General features: G+C 40.1%; 1 protein-coding gene across 1 annotated transcript in view; it reads right to left on the bottom strand.

The window, feature by feature from the left end:
- Nucleotides 1-4,798: 4,798 nt before the first annotated feature.
- LOC123798073 (uncharacterized) overlaps nt 4,799-23,085 on the bottom strand; it is an 80,730-nt gene continuing 62,443 nt past the window's right edge. The window contains exons 4-5 of the mRNA XM_087866420.1: nt 5,078-5,231; nt 4,799-4,898 (exon numbers count right to left, since the gene is read on the bottom strand). Of these exons, the coding sequence (XP_087722546.1) occupies nt 4,817-4,898; nt 5,078-5,231 (236 nt within the window). The 3' untranslated portion in view covers nt 4,799-4,816. The remainder of the gene's footprint in view (nt 4,899-5,077; nt 5,232-23,085) is intronic.

The raw sequence follows: 23,085 nt of genomic DNA, 5'->3' as shown, positions 1-23,085 counted from the left end.
ATCACATTATCAAAAGTGGACCTAACCTTATGGCTATGTCATAGTGACCCATTTTATTAATTCACAGCTTGGAACAGTGTTTCATAATACCACTGTATTTGTACAATCTTCACTGAGATCCTGTGACTGCAGACTCTGGTTTCACAAGCAACTGTTTGAGTGAATGTTGGAAAACAAGCTTTTGAGGCATATGTCAAGTGTTTATGTGGGCACCATTTTAAATTCTCATTGAGAAAGCCACTCTATGGACTGAAAAACATTCAGAGGAAGCAGGTTTGGAAAGGTTACTGCAAAATCCATCTCAACTGCAAACAGAAGTGATTTTAATGCCTGTTATTTTGGAAGCAGTTCAAAGTTGTTTTTTCCATTGTAAATAGCATTAAAGTGCTCTGTGGAAGCAAGTATTACTTTGTTCTTGGCCCACTGCACTTCAGTAATGGCTCTTATACACTGAAGGCACAACAATAAGACTCAGGAAGTTATGCACAGTATATCAGGGACAGCAGAGGAGAAGTGGGAGGGGAGAGGAGGTCATATGGTAAGTATAGAGAAGAAAAATTTGGGGGTGGAGATGCTGTGCATGTGAATACCAGCCAAGACAGGGAACATCTGGAAAACCTGCTCTGTATTATGTGGTCATTCCACAAACTTTTCCAAGGAATCACATAAGGAGAATATTACATTTTAATTAGAGTTGGGATTGATCCAGAGAAAAGGGGGGGAAAGGATGGTTTGGTGAACGAGCTGCATTTTAGTTTGGCTGCGGCCACGAAATACAATTAACCACTTAGTTCCCTCCAGAGGTGCTCAGCCTATTCCAACGGCTCAGTGACTTAATGAAACACACACCGGACTCTTGCTTAGCCCTAACCTGTAAAAGGAGAGCAGAAGCAATGGGTGAGTGTCAATTGAAGAAAAGAGGTCAAACCTGGGACCTTTTTGTGGGGATGGCCCCAGAAAGCCAATGGGATATCCTTATCACTCCCTTCCTTCCTTATTTATGTTACATAGCAAGTTTATCAGTTATTCTCTGAAAGTAAAAGGTAACAGGGAAAAAATAGATATATGAATGTAATGAGGTATGTAATTATTTAAGATAATATTCTGTTTCATTTTATGAGAAAATACAACTATTGTGCCAAGAGATAAAATATACCGCATGTCTGGAATCCTCCTTAATAGAAATTAAATTCACTTTAAATGCTTATAATTTATCAATTTTCTAGTTAAGCATCTCAAAATTTAAATTTAATACGTTTAATATTATTAGAAAGGAGTGAAATAAATATTTCTTAGAACTCTGTCGTTGTTGTGTACAAATTCATCTTTGTACATTTATTGAGCTCAAACTACATAGTGGGAACTGTCCTAGAGGAACCAACCCCTCCACTCAAGGGACTAACAGTCAAGTAAGACAGACAAGGCAGAGAACTTTGAAATGTTAATAACAATACAAGACAATGATATATATAATGGCAGTCGGTAAGTTGCTGAGCGGTAGAGAAAGCAGGGGTGGCTTCCTGAGGAAAGTAGCATTTGTCTGGTCCTTGAAGCCTGAGTAGATAAGTGGAAAGGAGAGAAAGGATCAAGCAGTGAGTGGGCTATGCTCTGAGCCAATGTTCAGGAAGGCATTAGGAGTGTTCAAAGGGCACACCCAAGTGGCTGAGAAGAGGCTCCTGGAGGTGACACAGGGAGGGTGATATTTTAAAGGAACCAGTGGCCAGAGTGTATAAGGCATTGTCAAATGCCCTAGATAAGGCATTATATAGGGACTGTAGAAGACTTTGTTTGAGGAAGGATCCCTGGTGTAGGGAAGGAAGGCTTATAATTGAAAAGGACTCAAAATGAGTAACTAGAGATTTCAGGAGTACACATACTAAACATATACCAGGAATCCACAAACGTGGGATACTTCCAAATGACTAAGGGATGTTTTTTCTTCAATGGTATCTCTGTGGCCTATTACAGTTGGACTTGATGATGTCCACTGTGATTTCTATGTTTCCCTTCCTCTATACCCCAGGCCCCAAATTATTATGCCATCTGAAATAGTCTAAATTCCTGACCCCTTGCATTATTGACCCCATGCCAATAACATGTCAACTCCTTTTCTTTCCTCTTTAAGCATATCTTCTCCAGACAGTATTTGGCCCTTGTACTTGAGCTACAGACTTTCCAAAAGTTGGAGAAATCTTGCAAAGAAGGAACATGGTATCTGATTCTTGAAATTACCCTCCCTCAAACCTCTTCCAGCTGCTGTGCATATACATACTGCTTGATTTTATTTAATAAGAAAGCTCAAATGTTTCCCAATTCAGAACATAACCCTGCATGCTGTTCCCTCTAGTCTAACCAGAAATCCCATTCTCCTCCTCCTCTAACTCAATAAACCAAATCTAATTGGAGAATAATTATAAAATACACTGATGTGCAATTTGTTTCACTAACCCAATAATTAATTAATATGCTACTTATGGTTCGGAAGAGCTCTTAAAACACAGCACAAATTCTACTAGATGAAAGAGAATACCAAAGACATAAACCAGGAGCAGCATCTTTACATAAGACAGGCCAGGAGAAAAAGACAAGATCTACTTGGCCTTTTTGAAACTATGGTGAGATTTGTTTCACCCCATCAAGGATTCTCCTTTTGCCCTTTTTTACATGTAAACTAGATTGTGTGTTTTGCAGATGAATGGGTAGCTGAATCCAGCTGGTGGATGGACTTTTTTGTTTAAGTTTTCCAAACACCAGATGCTTTCAGGTGAGAGAATAGTCCTAATCAATGGAGCCCATCTTCTATGGATTCCTGGGTGATTTAAGTACACAAGCTATGTTTGTCCCAGTAATACGCAACTCCTAGTTGCTTTGGCTTTCACACAATTGAAACTTGCAGCAGGAAATGCCTTGGATTTTCCTTTTCATTATTTAAAATGTACAGCATGCATAAATTGCTCTGGAGATTTCATTTTAAATGATTATAAACCTACCTTCTATTTGCCTTTGGAGAGGCAAGAGTTGAAGCTAAATCAAACTCTTTGTAATTACAGCAATGAACAATTATTAAATGATCACCAAATCTTTTTAAAAATCGTTTTTTTTTTTCTTTTTGGACAAATGAACATATTCCTCATAGCTGGGTGCAAGATTGTGAGTGACACCAGGCAATGGTCCACCAACGTACCTTCATAAGCTGTAGGATATTATGTTTTATTTTAATCCTTTCAACTCTGTCTTGTAAAATTGACTTATATCTTTAGAAGTGTCATGGACTCTTCTTCAGCGTACCCACCGATGGGAAGCTACAGTGTTTCTCATCTAAGGGTGAAAGAGCCTGAGATGATCCAGAATGGTTCACCTTTATATCCTCTTCTTCACAAGGCTCCTGGAAGCCTTTCTTTTAATCAGCTTCATTTCTTTGGCAAGGCATGCTTGAAGCATTTCCCTGGCTCAGCGTGGGTGTGCCTGTGTCAGAACCCTGTTTTCCTGGAGACCTCATGTTTGTGCAGCAACACAGTTCACTTTGGCAGGCCAGCACCATACATGACGAATAAGGACTCAAAACCTACAAGTTCAGCTGATTTCCAATCTAAGGCCCATACGAAGGAAGTTGTAAATCCGCCGCAATGTGGTTCTTTGCCAGGGTCTGCATTTATGAGTACTGCTTTGTATTTTTATTGCTTTTAACATGAGGTTTGAAATTCAGCTGAGAATTGCCTCATTTTATAAAAAACAACTTAATCAATTGTGTACCTATTGTTTGCCACAAAGGATGTACTACACGAAGTCACTGTCTTTTTAATCCACGTTTCTTTTACGTGGCTGTTATGTCCAAATGGGAGAGGCTTTCTGCTCAAACACAGCGGTTAACTACTCAAATCCCTTCCTTCAGTGTGTCACCTGATCCTTTTAATCATGCAGTAGAAATCTCCTGAACCTGGCAAAAAGAGCAATATTTATGCAAGCTTACTTTTTAGGAACATGGACCTTTTTTGAGAAATTCTTTTTATCTTTCAAAACAAAAATACCAGTTCATTTTACAGCCATGGGATTTTCCTTAACAGAGAATTCGTCAAGCCAAATACTTTGGACTCGTCCCGTGTCGATTCATGAAAGGAATGCTGATTAGGAAATTCCATTTATTATATGAAGCCATATTGGACAAAGATAAGACAAACTTGCTTAAATGAATTACTATTTGGAGGAATTTCCAAACTATAGAAAACTGAAAGGAACAACTCCCTTCCTCTCTAACTCTTTAAATCCTGCACTGTCCATCCTCAATGGTACTATCATATTTCAGATTTTAACTGTCTAGAGCCTATTGGAAAATATTTTTACCTGTTTTTCTCATCCTATAGAAACCTCATCATGGCATAATACGTGCATGGATTTTTTTAAATAAAGATGATTATAACAATAAGGCACACGGAAAGATGCATTCAACGCTGGAAAGCATCAAACAACCTGATAAAGTAGATTAAAATAGATTACAGACTTCCTACAGATCATTTTAATAGAGGCTAAAATATGCAAGGAACACAGTGGTTGCTTAATAAATGTTTAAAGATGTGATGATAAAGTTCACATAATACAATGCTTCTCAAACATTTTTGTAAAAGAGAATCACCTGAGGTTATGTTCAAAGTGTGGATTCCTGAGCCTGTCCCCAGAAATTCTGATTCGGTAGTTGTGGAGTGCGTCCCAAGAATCTACAGTTTTGACCGACACCCCAGGTAATCCAGGTGTTGCTGGCCCATGGGCCACACTTTGAAAAAATACTGCCATGGGGCATGAATTGTAAAGAAAGCAAGATTTATTTCCCATAAGTACAGAGCACTTCACAAAGCAATAGGGTGACAAAATGCTTGCTGGAGAGCAGCAGGAACATCGCCAACCTGGAAGGATAGGAAATTCTGTTCATTTGTTCGTTTACTCATTCCTTCATTCTTCAAATTCCACTGAGCACCAACGACAAAGAATTTATTGGCTTGCCAGGTCCTGTGGCTGCTCTGTGAACCCCAGGCACAGTCAGGGGTGAGCCCACAGAAAAGCCCATTGTCAGATGAAGACTCACCATGCAGAAGAGCATTCTTTTTCTATTCGAATTTTCCTTTCTTTGAGGGCACTAGTCATTATTCCGCGAACACATGGTCCTTGCTTCCAGAGAGGGCCCACACGAACACCTGCATTCTGCTTCCTCCTTTCAGCGCTCAGAGCACTCTTTGATTCTGGAGGTCGAAGCAGTTGGCTTTGAGCTTGAACTCATCATATGACTTGACATCAGGCTGGACTATCTTTAGTTTGGTTTTGTTAGGTTCTTTTACTGAGATATAATTGACATATAACATTGTATTAGTTTCAGGTATACAACATAATTTGATATGTGTATATTGTGAAAGGACCACCACACAAAGTCTAGTTAACATTCATCACCACACAGTGTTTTCCTTGTGATGAGAACTTTTAAGATCTACTCTCTTAAAACTTTGAAATATGTAATACAATATTGTTAACTATAGTCACTATGTGTACATTATATCCTTAGTTCAGTTCAGTTTTTGGTTTTTTTTTTTTTTTTAGATTCCACATATAAATGAGATCATATAATATCTTTCTCTGAATCTTTGTTTTGATGACAGGGGTACAGCATGGAAGCCAGTTTAACACCACCTCAGGCAAAGTGGGGAAGTTCTGTATTGGGGAAGTTGATATTATTTTTTTCAACAAAGAGTTAGTTTTCTACTGAGGATAAGCTAATGATGTCATATAACTCACTTTCAACATATATTGCTTTTCCCCTTCAATCTAAAGGCCAGGCCAATTAAATTTAGCCTTTAAAATAGACTACATTCCAGATTCCTTAGAACTGTATGAAAATAAATCACGTTTAATACCACCATATGTGCTACCTGGTATATAGCTCAGATAAATAGTATTCTCAAGAAAGCTCTGATACAGGATATTATTCACATAAAATGGTAGAATGTACATTGCCAACCAGTATGGAAGACAAAAGTGGTCTTCTTGTTCTAAGCCTTGAAACCCCGACTTAATGCAGTGTCTTGAGGTAGGATTTGTTAACTATCAGATGCTAGAAACTTTCAATTCAGTTTTATATCTTGAAAAGTTCTATTTCCAGAAATGGTAGGATAGTTTTTCAGACCAAATTTCCTGCAGAAATAACCAAAAATATTGGATAAAACATTAACATAAAAAGTCTCATAAATGTATCAATAAGCTGACAAGGCTGTAAGGAACTACCAGGCCAAAATCTAAGCGAAAGAAGATACAGAAGAAAGAAGGCCTGAGCATCACAGATGTTTTTATCCAGAAGGCATTTGCTGAGTTTTGTTGGTCTTATCCAGAGGTAGATAAAAGGCAAGGCTCAGGGCCAATGCAAGAGGGGAGCCTAAGAAAACTCCTTCCCCATATTAAATGGAGCCCAAGGACTACACCCTCAGAGAACATATCAACCAGAAGTGAACGAGCCTCCACTGTACCCATTTGTGAAGAAGGGAAGAAAAGTGGGGGAGGAGGGTGGCGGGAGGAAAGAGAAATCCATCTCTGAGATGTCTCAGCCACAGGCCAGCCCTTATGTGGATTTGTATTCCCTGGAAGTTTCAGAGAACCTCAAACTCTGAACTTGATTTAAAGTGGTAGAGGACTGGTAATGTCCGCAAGCACCAGGCAGAAACAAAACCTCCCTAGAGAATGTGCCTTTGTGACAAGCCTCAAACACTCCCACCAGTAACTTTTCAAAGACAATGACAAGTACACACACAAAAGTTATCAAACATACTAAGACAAGACACCATGAGCAAATTTGTTATCTGCTGGGTATCCCAAAATATTGCTCCAGAGAACAAAGATCACTAGGAGACAGGAAGACACCAGCTCTACTCCCCAAAGCAGGTGCCCTTTAATCCACTGAATATTTGATGAAAAGTTTCTTTAGCTAGAAAAGATTAAGATATCTGTTTAGGTATTTAGGGGACTATGGGTTTTCTTAATTACCTGACTCGGAGTGGCCATCCTTGACAACTAAGAAGCCAAACAGTAAAAGTCATCAAATTCCTTCAAGTAAGAAACTTATCTACTTGGAAGGAAACTTTATATGTGTGAGGAATTCAAATCTTTTTAAAAAACACAAGAGGAAAGATTTTAGTATCTTTACCCGTTTTCAGAGGCAAAAACTGAGGTATGAAACTGAATCCCAGGTGACAAGGAGGTCAGAGGCAGTACAGAGAAGTGGCCTACGGTCTTCTCTGGATTCTATATGGCACACCACATTAGTCCAACTGCTAAAATCTGAATTCATCAGGCCTTTTGATTTTGTTCATGTGTTTTAGATTCAAAAAATGTATTTTGCCAGAATTCTTAGCCCTTAATTTTTAAAACCATGTGTGTTTTAGGGTCAATTTAATCTGCATGTTTCCTATTTTCTTATAATTAAACCATCAAAATATTGTCCTTTAAAAACTATTTGATGTCCACAAAATCATCTGAGCCCTTTCAATAAGCTTCTTAAAAGGGTTTTTATCCCACTTAAAAACAGAAGTTGCACTGTGTTATGGGTGACCTGATGCAGAAACCAAGAATCCCCTTTAAATTCCAAAATCCTTGAAGTCTGAATAATTTCTGAACTTGGAGAAAATGAGTTCACCCATCGCTGAAGTTTCTGAGTCGCTAAAGAAGACATTTGGAGCAAAGATGAGTTCCATAAGAGGGGAAATCAGAGCTGCAGAAGAAATTGAAGGTATGTGAATTTTGCTTAGGCCCCTGAGGAATAGCTGGAAGCCTAACTTGTCACATTGCCATCCACAGAGCAAGAAAAAGCTCAAATGCACAACAAATGCTTGACAGGACTAAGAAGAAATGTGATGTCCATATGAAATAATATTTGCTCATAATGCTAAGGAAACAATGGAATATAAATGTATGGATTTCAGCACATCCAATTTGCTCTCTAGCATAATCCTCTGCTGTTGGCAGCCCATGGAAAACCCTTAATAATATTTACCAACATTGAATAATTAATTCCTCATAAAGGATAAATAGGATTTGTTATTCTAACACTAACTCCTATTACATAGAACTGCAGAACTGTGGTAGCAGGGCCAGTGGATGGAGGAGGTATTTTGTAGAAGGCTATGGACAGCAAACCAGGAAAGCGAGCTGGGCTTTGTAGGAAAGTCTCTCCCCTGCTCTGCTGGTGTTGACAAGAGCCCAAAAGCTGAGCAGCAGCTAGCATGCCTGTGAGGGGAAAGCTCTCCAGCCAGGCTCCAGGGTGCGTCCAGGAGGCATTTCCAGTGAACCCATAAATACTTCTGTTCTGAGCGGTTCCCAGCTCTTGGAGAGCACAGGCCTGTTATCGCTAAGCATCAAATACTGAACAGACAGGATGCAGGGGCTTCCCCACCAGGGGAGCTGGCACACGAGCTCTAAGGAAAAGGGATCTGAGTCTATTTCCTGCAATTGTTAGAGAAGGATGGTGGCCTGGCCCTTGGGTATTTAGAGTCCTGTGTACATTACTGTTCTCATGTGATCATTAGGATCTCAGCATATCCAGGCCTTAATCGTCTACCGAGAAATCCCCTCTGCTTAGGCACCTGAGAGAATTAAAAGTTTGATTTCTCTATAATAGCTAATAAAATACAGTTTTATTCATAATTTCAAAGCTCTAGCACATGCATTAAATAAGTCCTTTGTTAATGCTGTTGATTCTAACCACGACAGCAACAATAACAGTACCAATAAGCCTTACTGGAACAAGTGAGTTTAGCAAAGTCGCAGGTCAAACGTATTACTATACACTAGCAACACACTACTGGCACTTTTCAACAGCTTTGTTGAGGTACAATTCACATATAATGTACTGCCTATATTTAAAGTGTACAATTTGGAAAAAAATAAAGTGTACAATTTGATGAGTTTTACATATATCAGAGCATGTCTATACGTATGTGTATCTATATACATGAAACCATCACTACAATCAAGAAAATGAATGTCTCTCAAAAATTTTCTTTGTCTCTTTGTAACCCCTCCCTCTCACCCTTCTACGCCTTTACTCCACCCGCGTCTGTTTTCTGTTAATATAAATTAGTCTGTATTTTCTAGATTTATATACAGATGGAATCACAGACTATGTACTCTTTTTGGTTTGGCTTTTTTCACTCAGCATTATTTTAAGGTTCATCCATGTTGTTGCTTGGGGTGCTTGGACCTGCTTGGTTTTATAGGTGTATAGTTTTGATCAAATTTGAAAATTTGTTCAACCATTATTTCTTCAAATACTTTTATACTCCCCCTTCTCTCCTTCAAGTAATTGATAACACATACACTGGAACTCACTAGATCACTGATGCTCTAGGGATTTTTTAGGGTTTTTTTTCAGTCTTTTTTTATCTCTGAGTTTCAAGTTTTTATTGCTTCAAATTTACTAATTTTTTTTTCTCTTCAGCGTTCAATCTGCCATTAGTTCCATCCAATAAATTTCTCTATCCAGGCACTGTTTTCATTACTAGAAGCTCAATTTAGGTATTTTATTTTTACTGTTCATGTCACCACTTAACATTTTTCATCTTTCCTCTATTTTTTTGAACATATGAAATAGAATTATAGAACTTTTGATGTCCTTATCCACTAAATCTAATGTCTGGGTCAATTCTGGGTCAGCTTCAATTGGATAAATTTTCTCCTAATTTCACATTCTCCTTTGTATATCTGGTAAATTTTTATTGGATTCCAGACACTGTGAATTTTACCTTCTTGAGTGCTGGATTTTTTTTTTCATTCCCAAATACTCTTGAGTTTAGTTCTGGGATACACTTATCTTGCTTGGAAACATTTCAATCCATTTGGGTCTTGCTGTTAAGCTTTGTTAGGTAGGACCAAGCGTACCATTTAGCCTAGGGTTTATGAATTTTATGAGGTTTTTCTACCCTGACTGGTAGGAACAAAAACTATTTTTGACACTGTGTGAGTTCTAGGTATTGTTGACTCTAAACTCTTTAGCAGATCTTTCCCTGCTCTCTGATAGTTTCCTCTGCAGCATGCACTGATGATAGTGGACTTATAGGAGCTCTCTGCAGACCTCTGGGATCTCTCAGCATTGTTCTATTCTCTCCAGTACACTGACCTACAAACTCCAGCCATCTTGGCCTCCCTAAACTCCCACTTCTACTTCCTCAACTCAGGAAGACTGCTGGGCTCTATCTGAATTGCTGTCCCCTCTGCTATGACCTGGAAACACTCTCCAAGTGATGAGCCAGGCAATCACAGGGCTCGCCTTATTATTTTTTTTCCATCGCTCAAAAATCACTGTCTTTCATTGCCTGATGTCTCATGGCTTAAGAACCATGTTTTATATATTTTGTTCAGCTTTTCAGTTGTTCCCATTGAGAGGATAGGATCAGTCCCTGTCCATCTTGGCTAGACATAAAAGTTCACAATTGGAAACTGAAATTTAAAATATATACTATTTATAATAGCATCAAAAATATAAAAATGTTAGGGAAAAAATTAATACAGTGTGTATAAAATCTATAAATTGAAGATTATAAAACATTTCTGAGAAAAACTTAAAATGGACCTAAATAAATGGGGAGATAAACTGTGTTTATCTATCAGAAGACACAGTATTGATGAAATGTCAATTCTCCCCAAATTGACCTATTGACAGTGCAACTTCAACCAAATCTCAGCAGATTTTTTTATAGAAATTGGCAAAATGATTTTAAAACTTCATATGGAAATGCAAATGAAGATGTAGGAAGTTGCATTATTCTAAAAAGAACAAATTTGGAGTAATTATGCTACCCAATTTCAAGACTTATTATAAAATTATAGTAGTAAAGATGGTGTGGCATTGGAATTAATACAGATATATAGATCAATGAAATAGAATCCAGAAATAGATCCTCATATCCACGGCCAATTAATTTTCAACAAAGGTGCTAAGATGCCAATTTAATGGGATAAAGGATAGTCTTTTTCAGTAAAAAGATCCTGCAAGAATTGATCATGTGGGGGAAAATATCTAGAATCTACCTCACATCATATACAAAAATTAACTCAAAATGGATCATTTAAGGGGCGCCTGGGTAGCGCAGTCGTTAAAGCGTCTGCCTTCGGCTCAGGGCGTGATCCCGGCTTACCGGGATCGAGTCCCACATCGGGCTCCTCCGCTATGAGCCTGCTTCTTCCTCTCCCACTCCCCCTGCTGTGTTCCCTCTCTCGATGGCTGTCTCTCTGTCACATAAATAAATAAAATCTTTAAAAAAAAAAAAATGGATCATTTAAATGTAATATCTAAAATGATAAAACTTCTAAAAGAAAATATAGGAAAAAATTTCAATTTGAATTAGGAAAATGTTTCTTATATAGGACACACACAAAAAATGAGCCTCAGAAGAAAACCTACACCAAATTGGTCTTCATAAAAAATTAAGCTGTAATAAAGAGTCAAGGGGCGCTTGGATGGCAATCAGTTAAGCATCCAACTCTCGATTTTGGCTCAGGTCATGATCTCAAGGTCCTGAGATCAAGCCCCACATTCAGCTCTGCACTGCTGGGCAGTGGAGCCTACTTAGGATTCTCTCTCTCCCTCTCCCTCTGCCCTTTCCCTCCAGCCACTTCCCATAGCCCCCCACCCCAACTCTTCCCACTTGCATGCATGCTCTCTCTCAAAAAAAAAAAAAAAAAAAAAAGTCCGACTCCATTTTGATGTTTGATTTTGACTGCTGACAGCTTTCAAACCCCACCATTCCACCTTTCCCTTCTGCCCCACATCTGGGCTAGCTGATAAGAAAGCCCAGGGGCTCCCACCTTTGTTGCCAAAAGGAAGTTCAAAACATGCAAACCCTGGCTCTCGTGCACAGGAACCCTCACGCCAGCTCCATTCCCCAAACACAGTACAAACAAAACGAGTCTCTTTTCCCTGTCTCTCTCAAGCCACTTCTGCTCCTGCTTAGGAGCCTGCCATGCTCTCCCCAGAAAGTCTCATCATTGAGTAACAATCCTTTCATACCTTCCTGGTGTGGTCTCAACACCGAAATCAAATTTGGTGGGGAGGAATCCATCCTGTTTCTATAGGATAACCACCCAGAATTTTTACGCTTCAAAAGGATCTGTTAAGAAAATGAAAAGGCAGGGGCGCCTGGGTGGCTCAGTCCTTAAGCATCTGCCTTCGGCCCAGGTCATGATCCAGGGGTCCTGGGATTGAGCCCCGCATTGGGCTCCCTGCTCGGCAGGAAGTCTGCTTCTCTCTCTCCCACTCCCCCTGCTTCTCTCTCTCACTGTGTCTCTGTCAAATAAATAAAATCTTTAAAAAAAAAAAAAAGAAAGAAAGAAAAGAAAGAAAGAAAAAGAAAAGGCAAGCCACAGACCGGGAGAAAATATTTGCAAGCACATTTCTATAAGGCGTGTTTATCTAGAATGTATAAAAGAACTCTTAGATCTCGAAAGTAAGAAAATAACCATTTTAAAAATTGGCAAAAGATTTAAACAGATTCTTCACTGAAGAAGGTATATAGATGACAAATCGTCATATGAAAGATGCTGAACATCATTCATCATTAGAGAAATGTAAGTTAAAACAGACATCATGGGGCACCTGGGTGGCGCAGTTGGTTGGGTGACAACTCTTGGTTTCAGCTCAGGTCCTGACCTCTGGGTTGTGGGATAGAGCCCCACTGGGCTCTGCACTCAGCGCAGAGTCTCCTTAGGACTCTCCCTCTCCCTCTGCCTCTCCCCCCTGACCTCTCTCTCTCTAAAATAAATAAATAAAAATCTTTAAAAAAAAAAAAAGATATCACTCCACAGCTGCTAGATAAACTAAAATTACAAACACCTACAATACTGAATATTGCTGGGGCTATGGAGCAACTAGAAATTTCATACATGAAGAGTGGAAATGCAAAATGGTGCAGCCACTTTAGAAAGCAGTGTGGCCATTTCTTATCAAATTAAACATATACTTATTATACAACCCAGCAATCCCACTTTTTTGGTATTTACCCAATAAAAATGAAAACATACACATACAAAGACTTGTACTCAAATGATTATAGTAACTTTCCTCATAATAGCCAGAAACTGGAAATAAGCCAAATGTCTACCAACTGGTCAATGGACAAACAAAATGTTATGTATCCACATAATGAAATATTACTCAGTAATAAAAGGGAACTACTGATACGTGCAACATTATGAATGAACATTAAAAGCATTATGCCAAGTGAAAGAAGCCAGACACAAAAAACTACACACTGCATGATCCAATTTATATAAAATTGTACAAAAGATTAAAGCAAGGATTTAATGGGAGGGAAGTGATGTCAACAGGGCACAATAGAATTTTGGGGGTGATGGAAATGTTCTATATCATCACTGTAGTGTCAGACATATGATTATATATATTTGTCAAAACACATCAAATCGCACCTTAAAATTGGCACATTTTATTCTATGCATATTATACCTAAATGAAAAATTTTTAAATTAATATCTATCATCTATTGATTGGTAAAACACTGTACTGGAATCTTTATATCGTTCTCAGTTTCATATACATTATCTTACTTGATCCTTGCACATTTTCAGAGCCAGCTTCTCCTTCTCCCTTTGCTGCTCGCCCTGCTTATTCTCCCCCACCCTTTCTGTCAAATAAATAAATAAAATATTTAAAAAAAGAATATCACCATGATGCATTTTACCATATCTGTGAGCCACTTATGCTATTATTTATTTAAATTTCTTTAAGCCTCTTATTTTTTGTATTTTTTCTAACTCTCAACAATAATGTCTACAACATCACAGGTTTGATAAGTTATACATACTTGTGATACAGACATCACAAGATGCAAAGGGGGACATTTTCTGCCACCTCAGAATTTGGGCTAAAGTTTCAAAGCTTTAAAAAACTGTGATAAGAAGTACCCCAGCAATCTAAAGCAAGGTGTCACTAGGTGGCCAAGCTGATTTTTTAGGACTATGAAAACAAGGTTGAAGATCTGTCAAGAGGAGACACCTTACAGAAGTAGACTGTACCATGGGGTCTTCCTTTCTTTCTTCAAGGCTCTTCTCCCTCCTCTTTAAGCAAAGAAATAGGGACTCAAGAAAACCATTCATGGAGACTGATGACACTTGTCACACATAGAGGCTGGCCTCTTACTCCCTAGCTGGGTGCCAGCTTTGGGCAGTTACAAAGCATTAGTGAATTCTTGGGAGAACCCCAAATTGTGTTCCTTGGAACTGGGAGGAACTGAAGAACTCCGAAAGCAAGAGGTTAGCTGGTGTTACCCCAAGCAGCAGCACAAGGAGAAAGGGTCAAGCAGAGCAAGCTGACTTGTATAAACGACAGCCAGAGCAAGGTGTGTGAGCACCTGTGAGCCACGTGTAGGATGCCCCAGCGAGCACTCGGGTTAGAGCTATCTTGAAAGGAAGCTGCCCAAGATCTACCTGCTGAGAGAACCCCGGGGGGAAAAGGCCAATTGGGATAAACTGCCAGAAGACAGGAGCCAAAGGAGTGTTCTACAAAGTTGGAGAGACAGTCCATCAGCTTCAGGGAATGGTCTTTAGTAGGCAAATCCAAAGGTCTCATAAAACCATGCCCAGTGGAAGCCAGCTTGGGCCTCTGTCATAAGGAAAGCAATGACCACAAGCTTACAACAGCTCCAGGCAAGCCAGTCATTCCATCTTCCTCTAAATCTCCTCCTCCTCCTGGCCTTGACACTGGAAGAGCCAGAGCAACATTGTGAATTGGAATCTATGAATCAAGGAGAACAAAATAAAACGTATTCCTTTTCCCTACTATTGGTCTTCAGGATCAAGGGTAAGACGGTGGATCATAAAAACTCTGAATTGGACGAGATTGAAATTTGGCTTTTCATGTGACTAGAATTTTTAATACGTGAACATGAGACTGTTCTCTCAATGAAAAAACTAATCACCTGAAAGTAATTTAAGAAGTTATGAAACTGGGGGCGCCTGGGTGGAACAGCGGTTAAGCGTCTGCCTTCGGCTCAGGGCGTGATCCCGGCGTTATGGGATCGAGCCCCACATCAGGCTCCTCCGCTATGAGCCTGCTTCTTCCTCTCCCACTCCCCCTGCTTGTGTTCCCTCTCTCGCTGGCTGTCTCTATCTCTATCGAATAAATAAATAAATAAAATCTTTAAAAAAAAAAAAAAGAAGTTATGAAACTGGTCTAGAATATCATCCAGTAGTAGGACAAAGATCAGACAGAACAATTGGGAAGGCACTAAGGGAATTAAAACAATGCTATTTCCTAATTGTATGTTATGGTGTTCGACCCAATAAATTCAATAAAATTAAGCAGCTCAATGAATTCAATTAACGTGGTTTTTTTTTTAAGCGAGAGTGTGCAAATAGAGGGGCAGGGGTGGTATAAGGCAGTGGGAGAGGAAGAGAATCTTAAGCAGGCTCTTAATCTTAAGCACCACCCTGAGATCATGACCTGAGCCGAATCAAGAGTGAGACATTTAACTGACTGAGCCACCCAGGTGCCCCTGAATTAACAATTGTTAACATTAAAAATATTCATTCATGCACCCTTAAAATCATGTTACACACCCCCAGTGGCCCTTACTCCATATTCCACACTTTGGGAAAGACTGAGTCACATCACATTAGAATAAGGAGACCATGACAGCATTTTGGTCCCTGGCCATCGCTTCAGTGTGAAACAAAATCATTTAGCGGTAAGGACGGGATCTCAGAGATAGCAAATGACTTGCTCCAAATCACACAGCTACTTCCTTTACTTAACCAGAACTCAAGTATTCTAAGTAGATCAGGTAGTTTCCTGAACAGTACGTTGCATTCCTGGTTTACCATTGGCAAGTTTTAATATTGTGTTGAAAATTTAATTATTGAATATATATAATTTGCCTGGTTGTTTTATAACAACAACAACAACAATTCTGAATTTCTACAATTTAATTAATCCAATATTAAAACTCTGGGAAAATAAATTGTCTTCAGATTTCTATTCAACTTCTAGTATATCTGCCAGGCCACCCACTTACCTCAGAGGCTGGGCTTGAAAAACTTTGAGTAGGAACTTTTTTCTAGAGTTTTCATGAATTCCACAAATGTTTATTAAACTCCTCATGTACCACTCCTTGTGCCAGGCACTGGGAATTTAACAAAAAATTTAGGGTTCCTGCCCTCCAGTTGCTCAGATCAACAGATGAGAAAACAGACAAATACAGTAAAGCATGACGAGTGCTCTGATAGAGGGGTACTGACTGGGTGATATGAGAACTAAGAGACAACTGACCAGTCTCCGGGGGCCCAGGGGGCTCAGGAGAGGCTTTGCCTAAATACATAAATCTATTTGGTTAACGTCAGAGGTCATGACTAAAGTGGCATGGAGATTTCCACCGGTTTGCATGATTGGATGGGCAGGAAAAGATCTCCTGACAGACCCCATGCCCCACCTGGTGAGGCTCTAAGTGTAAGCTCTTCTCCCTCCCCCTACACGATTTGAAAGAAACATTGCACTCTGTTCAAGAATAAGAATCGGCCTTGAAATCGCAGCTCTTCCCGTGATTTTGCAGATGAAGAGGTCAAGATGCACAGCTAAAATGGTCAGAGACTGTGGTAGGCAGAAAAATGGCCCTCCAAGGATATTCACATCCTAAACCCCAGAACCTGGGAATATGTAACCTCATATGGCAAAAGGGATTTTGCAGATGTGATTAAGGTTTAAGGACCTTGAGACGGGGAAAGTATCCTAGATTATCCAGGTGGACCCAGTCTCCCTAAAAGCTAAAAGAGGAAGTCAGAGAGTCAGAGGCAGATGTGATTAGGGAAGAGAAATCAGAGAGATACAGGCTTTCTGTCTTCAAAGAAGGAGAAAGAGGGGTATGAGCCAAGAATTGTCAGTAACCACTAAAAGCTGGAAAAGGCAAGGATTCTCCCCTAACCTTACTGTCACTTTGATTTTAGCACAGTGAGACCTGCTTTGGACCTACAAAAAAATAATAAGGGAATAAATATGTGTTGTTTAAGCTGCTAAATTTGTGATAATTTATTATAGCAATAATTGAAAACTGAGATAGAGCCCATGGCTCCTCACTAGAGTGAGCTGAAAGTATGGTGAAGAAATGGTTCCCAGAAAAGTTAATGACATACAAATAAGCAAATGTCAAAGATAACCATCCAAACTGGTTGTGTGTGTGTGTGTGTGTGTGTGTGTGTGTGTGTGTGTGTGTAAAGCTAGACATAGTGGGCTGTTTTAGTTATTAAAGAAATATATTTTCATAGGGGGGTGGTAAGGGTTCCTTGAGGAAGATGTATAGTTTTCTGCAGATGAGGGTAGACGACCTCAAAAGTCCAATGAGAAGTTCACTGTGAATACCATGTATTCACATCTTCTCCCAGCGGTAAAACAAAGGGGCTGATCGTCAGTGGACCATTGGCCATAAGAAGCCATAGGGAGGACTGGTCTGGACGCAGGCCTGCGCACCAGAACGTAGTAAGCGTTTATTATCTTTCCCGTACTCTGTGCTGCTGAAAACATACCTAAGGAGACAAATGGATTCCTGGGACAATAAAAGCCAGAGATCTGTGGTGTGAGACTCATTACTTGCTTTTACTGTCCAAATAATCGGAAAGAGTAATCTGTAAGTATTCTTTCACAGTGATATTGGAAAGGAATTCTTCTTCCCCCTTCTCAGCCATAAAAGGGGACCCATGAGGATACATGGAATCACATCATGAATTTTTCCTTTGTCCTCAGCAGGATCCTGCTTTTGTGTTTGCTTAAAGTGGGATTTATGGGAAATAGACTCTTGCTCTCTCTAAAAGTTCACCTACAGGTACAGATCAACAATAACGGCTGTGTGCTGAAGTACCTCGACCCTCGTGATGGAATGAAACTGCCCCAAACGAAAATGCTTCACAGTTCCTTTCCATCTTTGCTTTCCCTAGAGTACAAACCACTTGCTGTTTTTGTTTTCCTGCAGCCCTGCTCGTTGTGCCCCTTCTTACTCATGTTCCTGGTCATGTGGTGTTGGTTTTGAGGAGCTTTAGACAATATCGCAAATTCCTAAAATTGGCAAGGTCTTCAGGAGTTCATCTAATCCTCCTCTTTGTTCATCTAATCCGGGGCTTTGCCAAGCCAGCCAAGGAATACAATGTTCTCCACACTCCCCAAATCCCCCGGCGTGGACATTGTTATGGGCTGAATTGTGCTCCCCCAAATTCATATGCTAAGTCCCAACCCCAGTATCTAGAATGCACTGTATTTGGAGATAAGATCTTTAAAAAGGCAATTAATTTAGGGGTGGGCCCTAATCTAATCTAATCTAATCTAATCTGACTAGTATTCTTACAAGAAAGGGAGATTAAAACAGTCACACAGAAAGGGAAGACCAGGTAAAGATATAGTCAGAAGACAGACATCCACAAGCCAAGGAGAGAGGTGTCAGAAGAAACCCAGCCCGCTAACACTTCGATCTCAGACTCCCAGCCTCCAGAATTATAAGAAGATAAATGTTTGCTGTTTAAACCACCCAGTCTGTGGCATTTTGTTAGGCAGCTCTAGCGAACTAACACAGAGAGCAAACCCATCAGTCCACTTACTGTTAGAAGAATTCTCCTCATATCTAGTAAAGATCTCACTTGCTCAAAATAGAGGCCTTTTATTCTGTCTTTCATGGAGAGGGTAGCAAGTTCTTTCAAAAGTACCCTAAATGTATTAGGGGAATCCAGAGTGTTAGATGTAGAAGGAGTGTGGAGATTATCATTGCAACCACTTCTTTTTACAGATGAAGAAACCAAAACCCAAAGAGGTTGAGTGAGTCTTCCAAAGTCACATTGCAAATTGCCAATCAAGCCCAGGCAATGGGCACAGGGCCTGGACCCCTGGCCCACTGCTTCCTAACTCATGCCAGAAGAGCTAGAAAAATTTTTAGAGAAACAATGTCAGAAGGCATAATAAGAATCAAGTGAATTAGGAGCAGAGGGTGGGAGCACAGATCACCAGTATATGATGCTTATTTTCTGTGATAATAAAAATTTTGCAGCATTTTAATCTGTTACAAAACAAACAGTTCTGGACTCACACTTCATAATCAACTCAGGGGATCCCCTGTACATTTGACAATCTCCCATTATCTGATAGTACAATTTTCCTCTTTTGGGAGTTGGAGGGCATTATCATGACCTCCCCCGCCATGGCGAACCTCATGAGAGGACACACAATGTTGTGGAAACCCAGCCATGCTTTCTTGCCTCTTACAGTTTCATCCACTCCTCTTCTGCCCTCCATCTCTTTCAATCTCTCTTTCTCTCTTTTTTTACCCAGGATATTTTATTGCATATCCATCTTTTTCTAGAAGCTCTTTGGAGGACAGAAATCTCTATATAAATCATAAAGTAAGAAAAGATACAATTACATTATTTTACTCTTCTTTCTTTTCTTTCTCACCAATCTTTCAACCCCTCCCATGGCAGAGTGGCAGGCTTCACACATACAAACTCAAAACACTAAATTTCTTCCCTTTGGGTCCAGTTCTCTCCACTGGAGCACGGTGAATCTGTCAATTTCCCTGCACACTGCTGAGCACCAATGCTGCTGGCGGCCAAGGCAGGGGCCACATCAGCGGATGGTGTCGATGCCTGGGGATCACTGCCCTGCAGAAGCTAGAAAGCAACAAGTGGAGCAAAGCCTGCCAGTCTGGGGTGAGATTAAGCCCATTTAATAGAGCACAGAAGCAGGGGTCAGAACTGGATTATGATTTGTCTGGCTATTAACTAAGCACAGTGGCCCTATGTGAACCTTCTGACCCTTAGGTTGGGGTTCTCAAAATGAAGTCTGTAGACCACCTGGGTCAGAATCACCTAAGGCCATGTTAAAAACTCAGATTGCTGAGCCCCACTCCAGACCTACAATTTTAGCAGTTTGCCAAAATCAGGAGTGATTGCCTTTAGGACACCAGCGTGCTGTGTTTGTCTTTAAAAAGCAACAGTATGGACATTCTAGGATATCCAAGCTGTTTTAGTTTAGGGGATTACTTTTACTTTTGACAAGTGTTAAAAACACTTATGAAATCGGAATCTCAGGGCTGTGGCCTTGGGGTTTTACATGTTCACTAAGTTCCCCAGTGATTCTTTGGTTCACTAAAATCGGAAAACTCTTTCCTGTAGTTTTCTTTCGCAATCCTTTCAGTTGATCCTTTGGGGAGAATAAAAAAAAGGAAGGAAGGAGAGAGGGAGGAAGGAAAAAACCTCCGTCGTCATTTGGTCTGCCCTGTTCCATTTGGTCTGTACTTGCCCTCTTGGGCAGGTGCGCTCTCACTCCACTTTGCTCTATCCAGCATCCAACCTTCTCTCTTGCGTGGGACAAACCATGCCCTATGTGTTGTATTAGGGGGACACGGGGCCTTCAGCTCTTCTGGCCCCATCCCCAGTAGCCAGGCTTGAGCACGTGACCACTTTGCCATGTGATGCTTCCACCACTCAGATGAGGAAGGAAGTGATGGGTTTGTAGCCATGACAACAGCATCCTTGCAGGAGTACCACTGCCGAAATCTCAACTCAATAATGGTACTACTTGATAGTTAGGCAATTGAATATGACAGAGAGCACTGAGCAAGTCATTGCAAAACTCTATACTAACTCTGGTTACAGTGCTGGTGAGCTGCCTGACTTCAGGCAAGTCTCTTCTTCCTTCGAGGCCTCACCTGTATCACTTATAACAAGGAAAATCATTGCCCCTAGCTGTTTAGTAGAATTGTAGTAAAACCCAAGTTTTAAGTATGTGTGTGCTTTGTAAATTGCAAAATACAACAGAAATATTAGTGGAAAGTGAATTTTTAAAATTTATACCTAACCTCACAGAAGCAAAAAATTTCCACTCAGCAAGAAGTATTTTTAGAAAGAGATTCTTGGTTTTCTTGTGTGACTTTTAAATTTAACATCCAACTTGCTGATTTTTAACATCACGAATTTTTATATTTTGCTAAGTCCCTGTTGTTTCATCTGCTATCAGGCAGGCAAATTCCCCAAAGGAATGAAAGCATTAAATAAAATGCTATACACACTACAGTAAAAACTTCCATCCATTTCCCAACAGCTGTTGCTTTTTAGAGAAACCAAATATTTTTGGAAAGGGCCACAAACATTCTGGATTCAAACCATTTATTAGCTTTGGAAACATAACATGCAGTCATCTTGCCAGTCTTAATCTTGCAGTTCCATTAAACACACCACAACTGCATCATAAAACAGAAAAGGGAAGAATTTATAAACAAATAAACCAGTTAATTGGGGCAATAAAATAGCAGTTCCCTCCCAAGTGTGGAATTGCTATGTTTCAACCTACGGAACCCTGAAATCTGCTTGTCAGGAGTCTAGTGACTAGTGGAGCCAAACACAGATCAAAGATTTCAGGATTGTTCCTGGGTCCACAATGCTTCCCTCTGCCACCACACCCTCAGTACCTCCTGTCCCCTCACCTGGCATTGCTGCAAGTCTTCCCAAGGAGAGGAGCAGCCCCAAGCACAGTACTCTCCCTCTCTCTGTTCATAGCTCGGGTTGCAGTTGAAGAAGGGATTGCTGGGAGATCCACAGCTATGGCTGCACCTGCAACACGAGCCTCAGGTGGAGGGATGGAGACATCTTCTCAGATGTGCTTCCGTTTCCTGGGCAGTGCAGTGACCTGACTGTGCTGTCTCTCCTGTGCAGTGCCAAGACAAAAGTAAGCTTTGGAGCCATATGAACTGGGCCAGAATCCTCCTATTGCCTCTTGCCTACTTTACGGCCACGAGCAAAAGAGAGATTTTTCATCTGAGTTTCATTCATTTATTCATTCAACACAGATTTATTGAGCACCTACTACATACCATGCTCTGATCTTTAGAGTTTTAGCAGTTACATGGTAATGCTAAATCCCTACTTTAGAGAATTGTTGTGAGAATCAAATGAGAAACAATATATGTATATGCATATATATGAGATATGTGTGTGTATACCCTTGCATATAGTATGTGCTCACAAATATTCACTCCCTTCATCCAAGCAGCAGATGAGAATTATATTGTGTGCAATTAAAATTATATCTTGTATAGTATTGCTTTTATTCAAGAAAGAAACAGAAAAGACTTAGGGTAGCTGCCCCCCTCCATAAATGAGCCCTGGCTTCACTCACGTGAACTGCAGAATAGTCAGAGGGATCACAGCTCCCACTCCGAGGGGCCCTCTGTGGCAGTGGGATGGAGCAGAGCCAAGTGGTCCATGTGGGGAGTGCACTCATGACCTCTGCCTTGTTAACACCCAGGACCTGCACTCTTTCCCACCCCTGGAAATGTTTACAGTCCATTTATGTAATCAGATGCGCGCGCACATGCACGCACACACACACACACACACACACACACACACACACACACAATCTAGCAGGAAATTATGCCTCTTTGTAGAGGTCTGGCTTTTCATATGTTTTGTTTAAACTCTCTAGAGATAAACTGACATTTACCGTTGTTTAATAGCCTCCATAATACACAGGTGAGAGTTATACCCAAAAGATGCTCTATTAATGACTGATAATACTTATGAACAGTTATTTTCCTGATTTAAAAAAGAATGAGATTAATATATGGTACTCTTGTAAACTATTTCCCAGGTCCTACGTCAACCAAAGAGAAGGGATATACCCTACAGTCAAAATCTGTGTGAAGTCTATGTAAATGCTTGCTACTGCTTGAAATCTTTCTTAGACACAGCAAGTACAGATGGGCCTGCATCAGAAAGGTCACCTAGGACACTATCGGTTGGAGTTAGAACGCGACATTAGCCCGAAAAGTGAGACCAGGGGGTGGAATGGGGGAAAGGAAAAAGACTTAATCTCTTCTCCAGGTTAGTATCTTAAATACCTATAATTCAAAGATTTCCAGGCTGTGCAGGCAACATGTTGGGTTAACTGGTTTCCAAATGTACTGGGATTGCTCAAACCTAAATGAACCTTTTACTTTTGGAATCATATGTGGCTGAAGAGATTGAACCCATGTGTCTCATTCATTTGCACATTGGCTGTAAAAACATCTTTAAGTA

This window comes from Ursus americanus, chromosome 1 (assembly GCF_024610735.1).
Source record: "Ursus americanus isolate L20-20 chromosome 1, mUrsAme1.1.p, whole genome shotgun sequence".
Taxonomy (NCBI): Eukaryota; Metazoa; Chordata; class Mammalia; order Carnivora; family Ursidae; genus Ursus; species Ursus americanus.
Note: the sequence above shows the minus strand (reverse complement) of the source record. Positions and strands in the feature narration are given on the sequence as shown.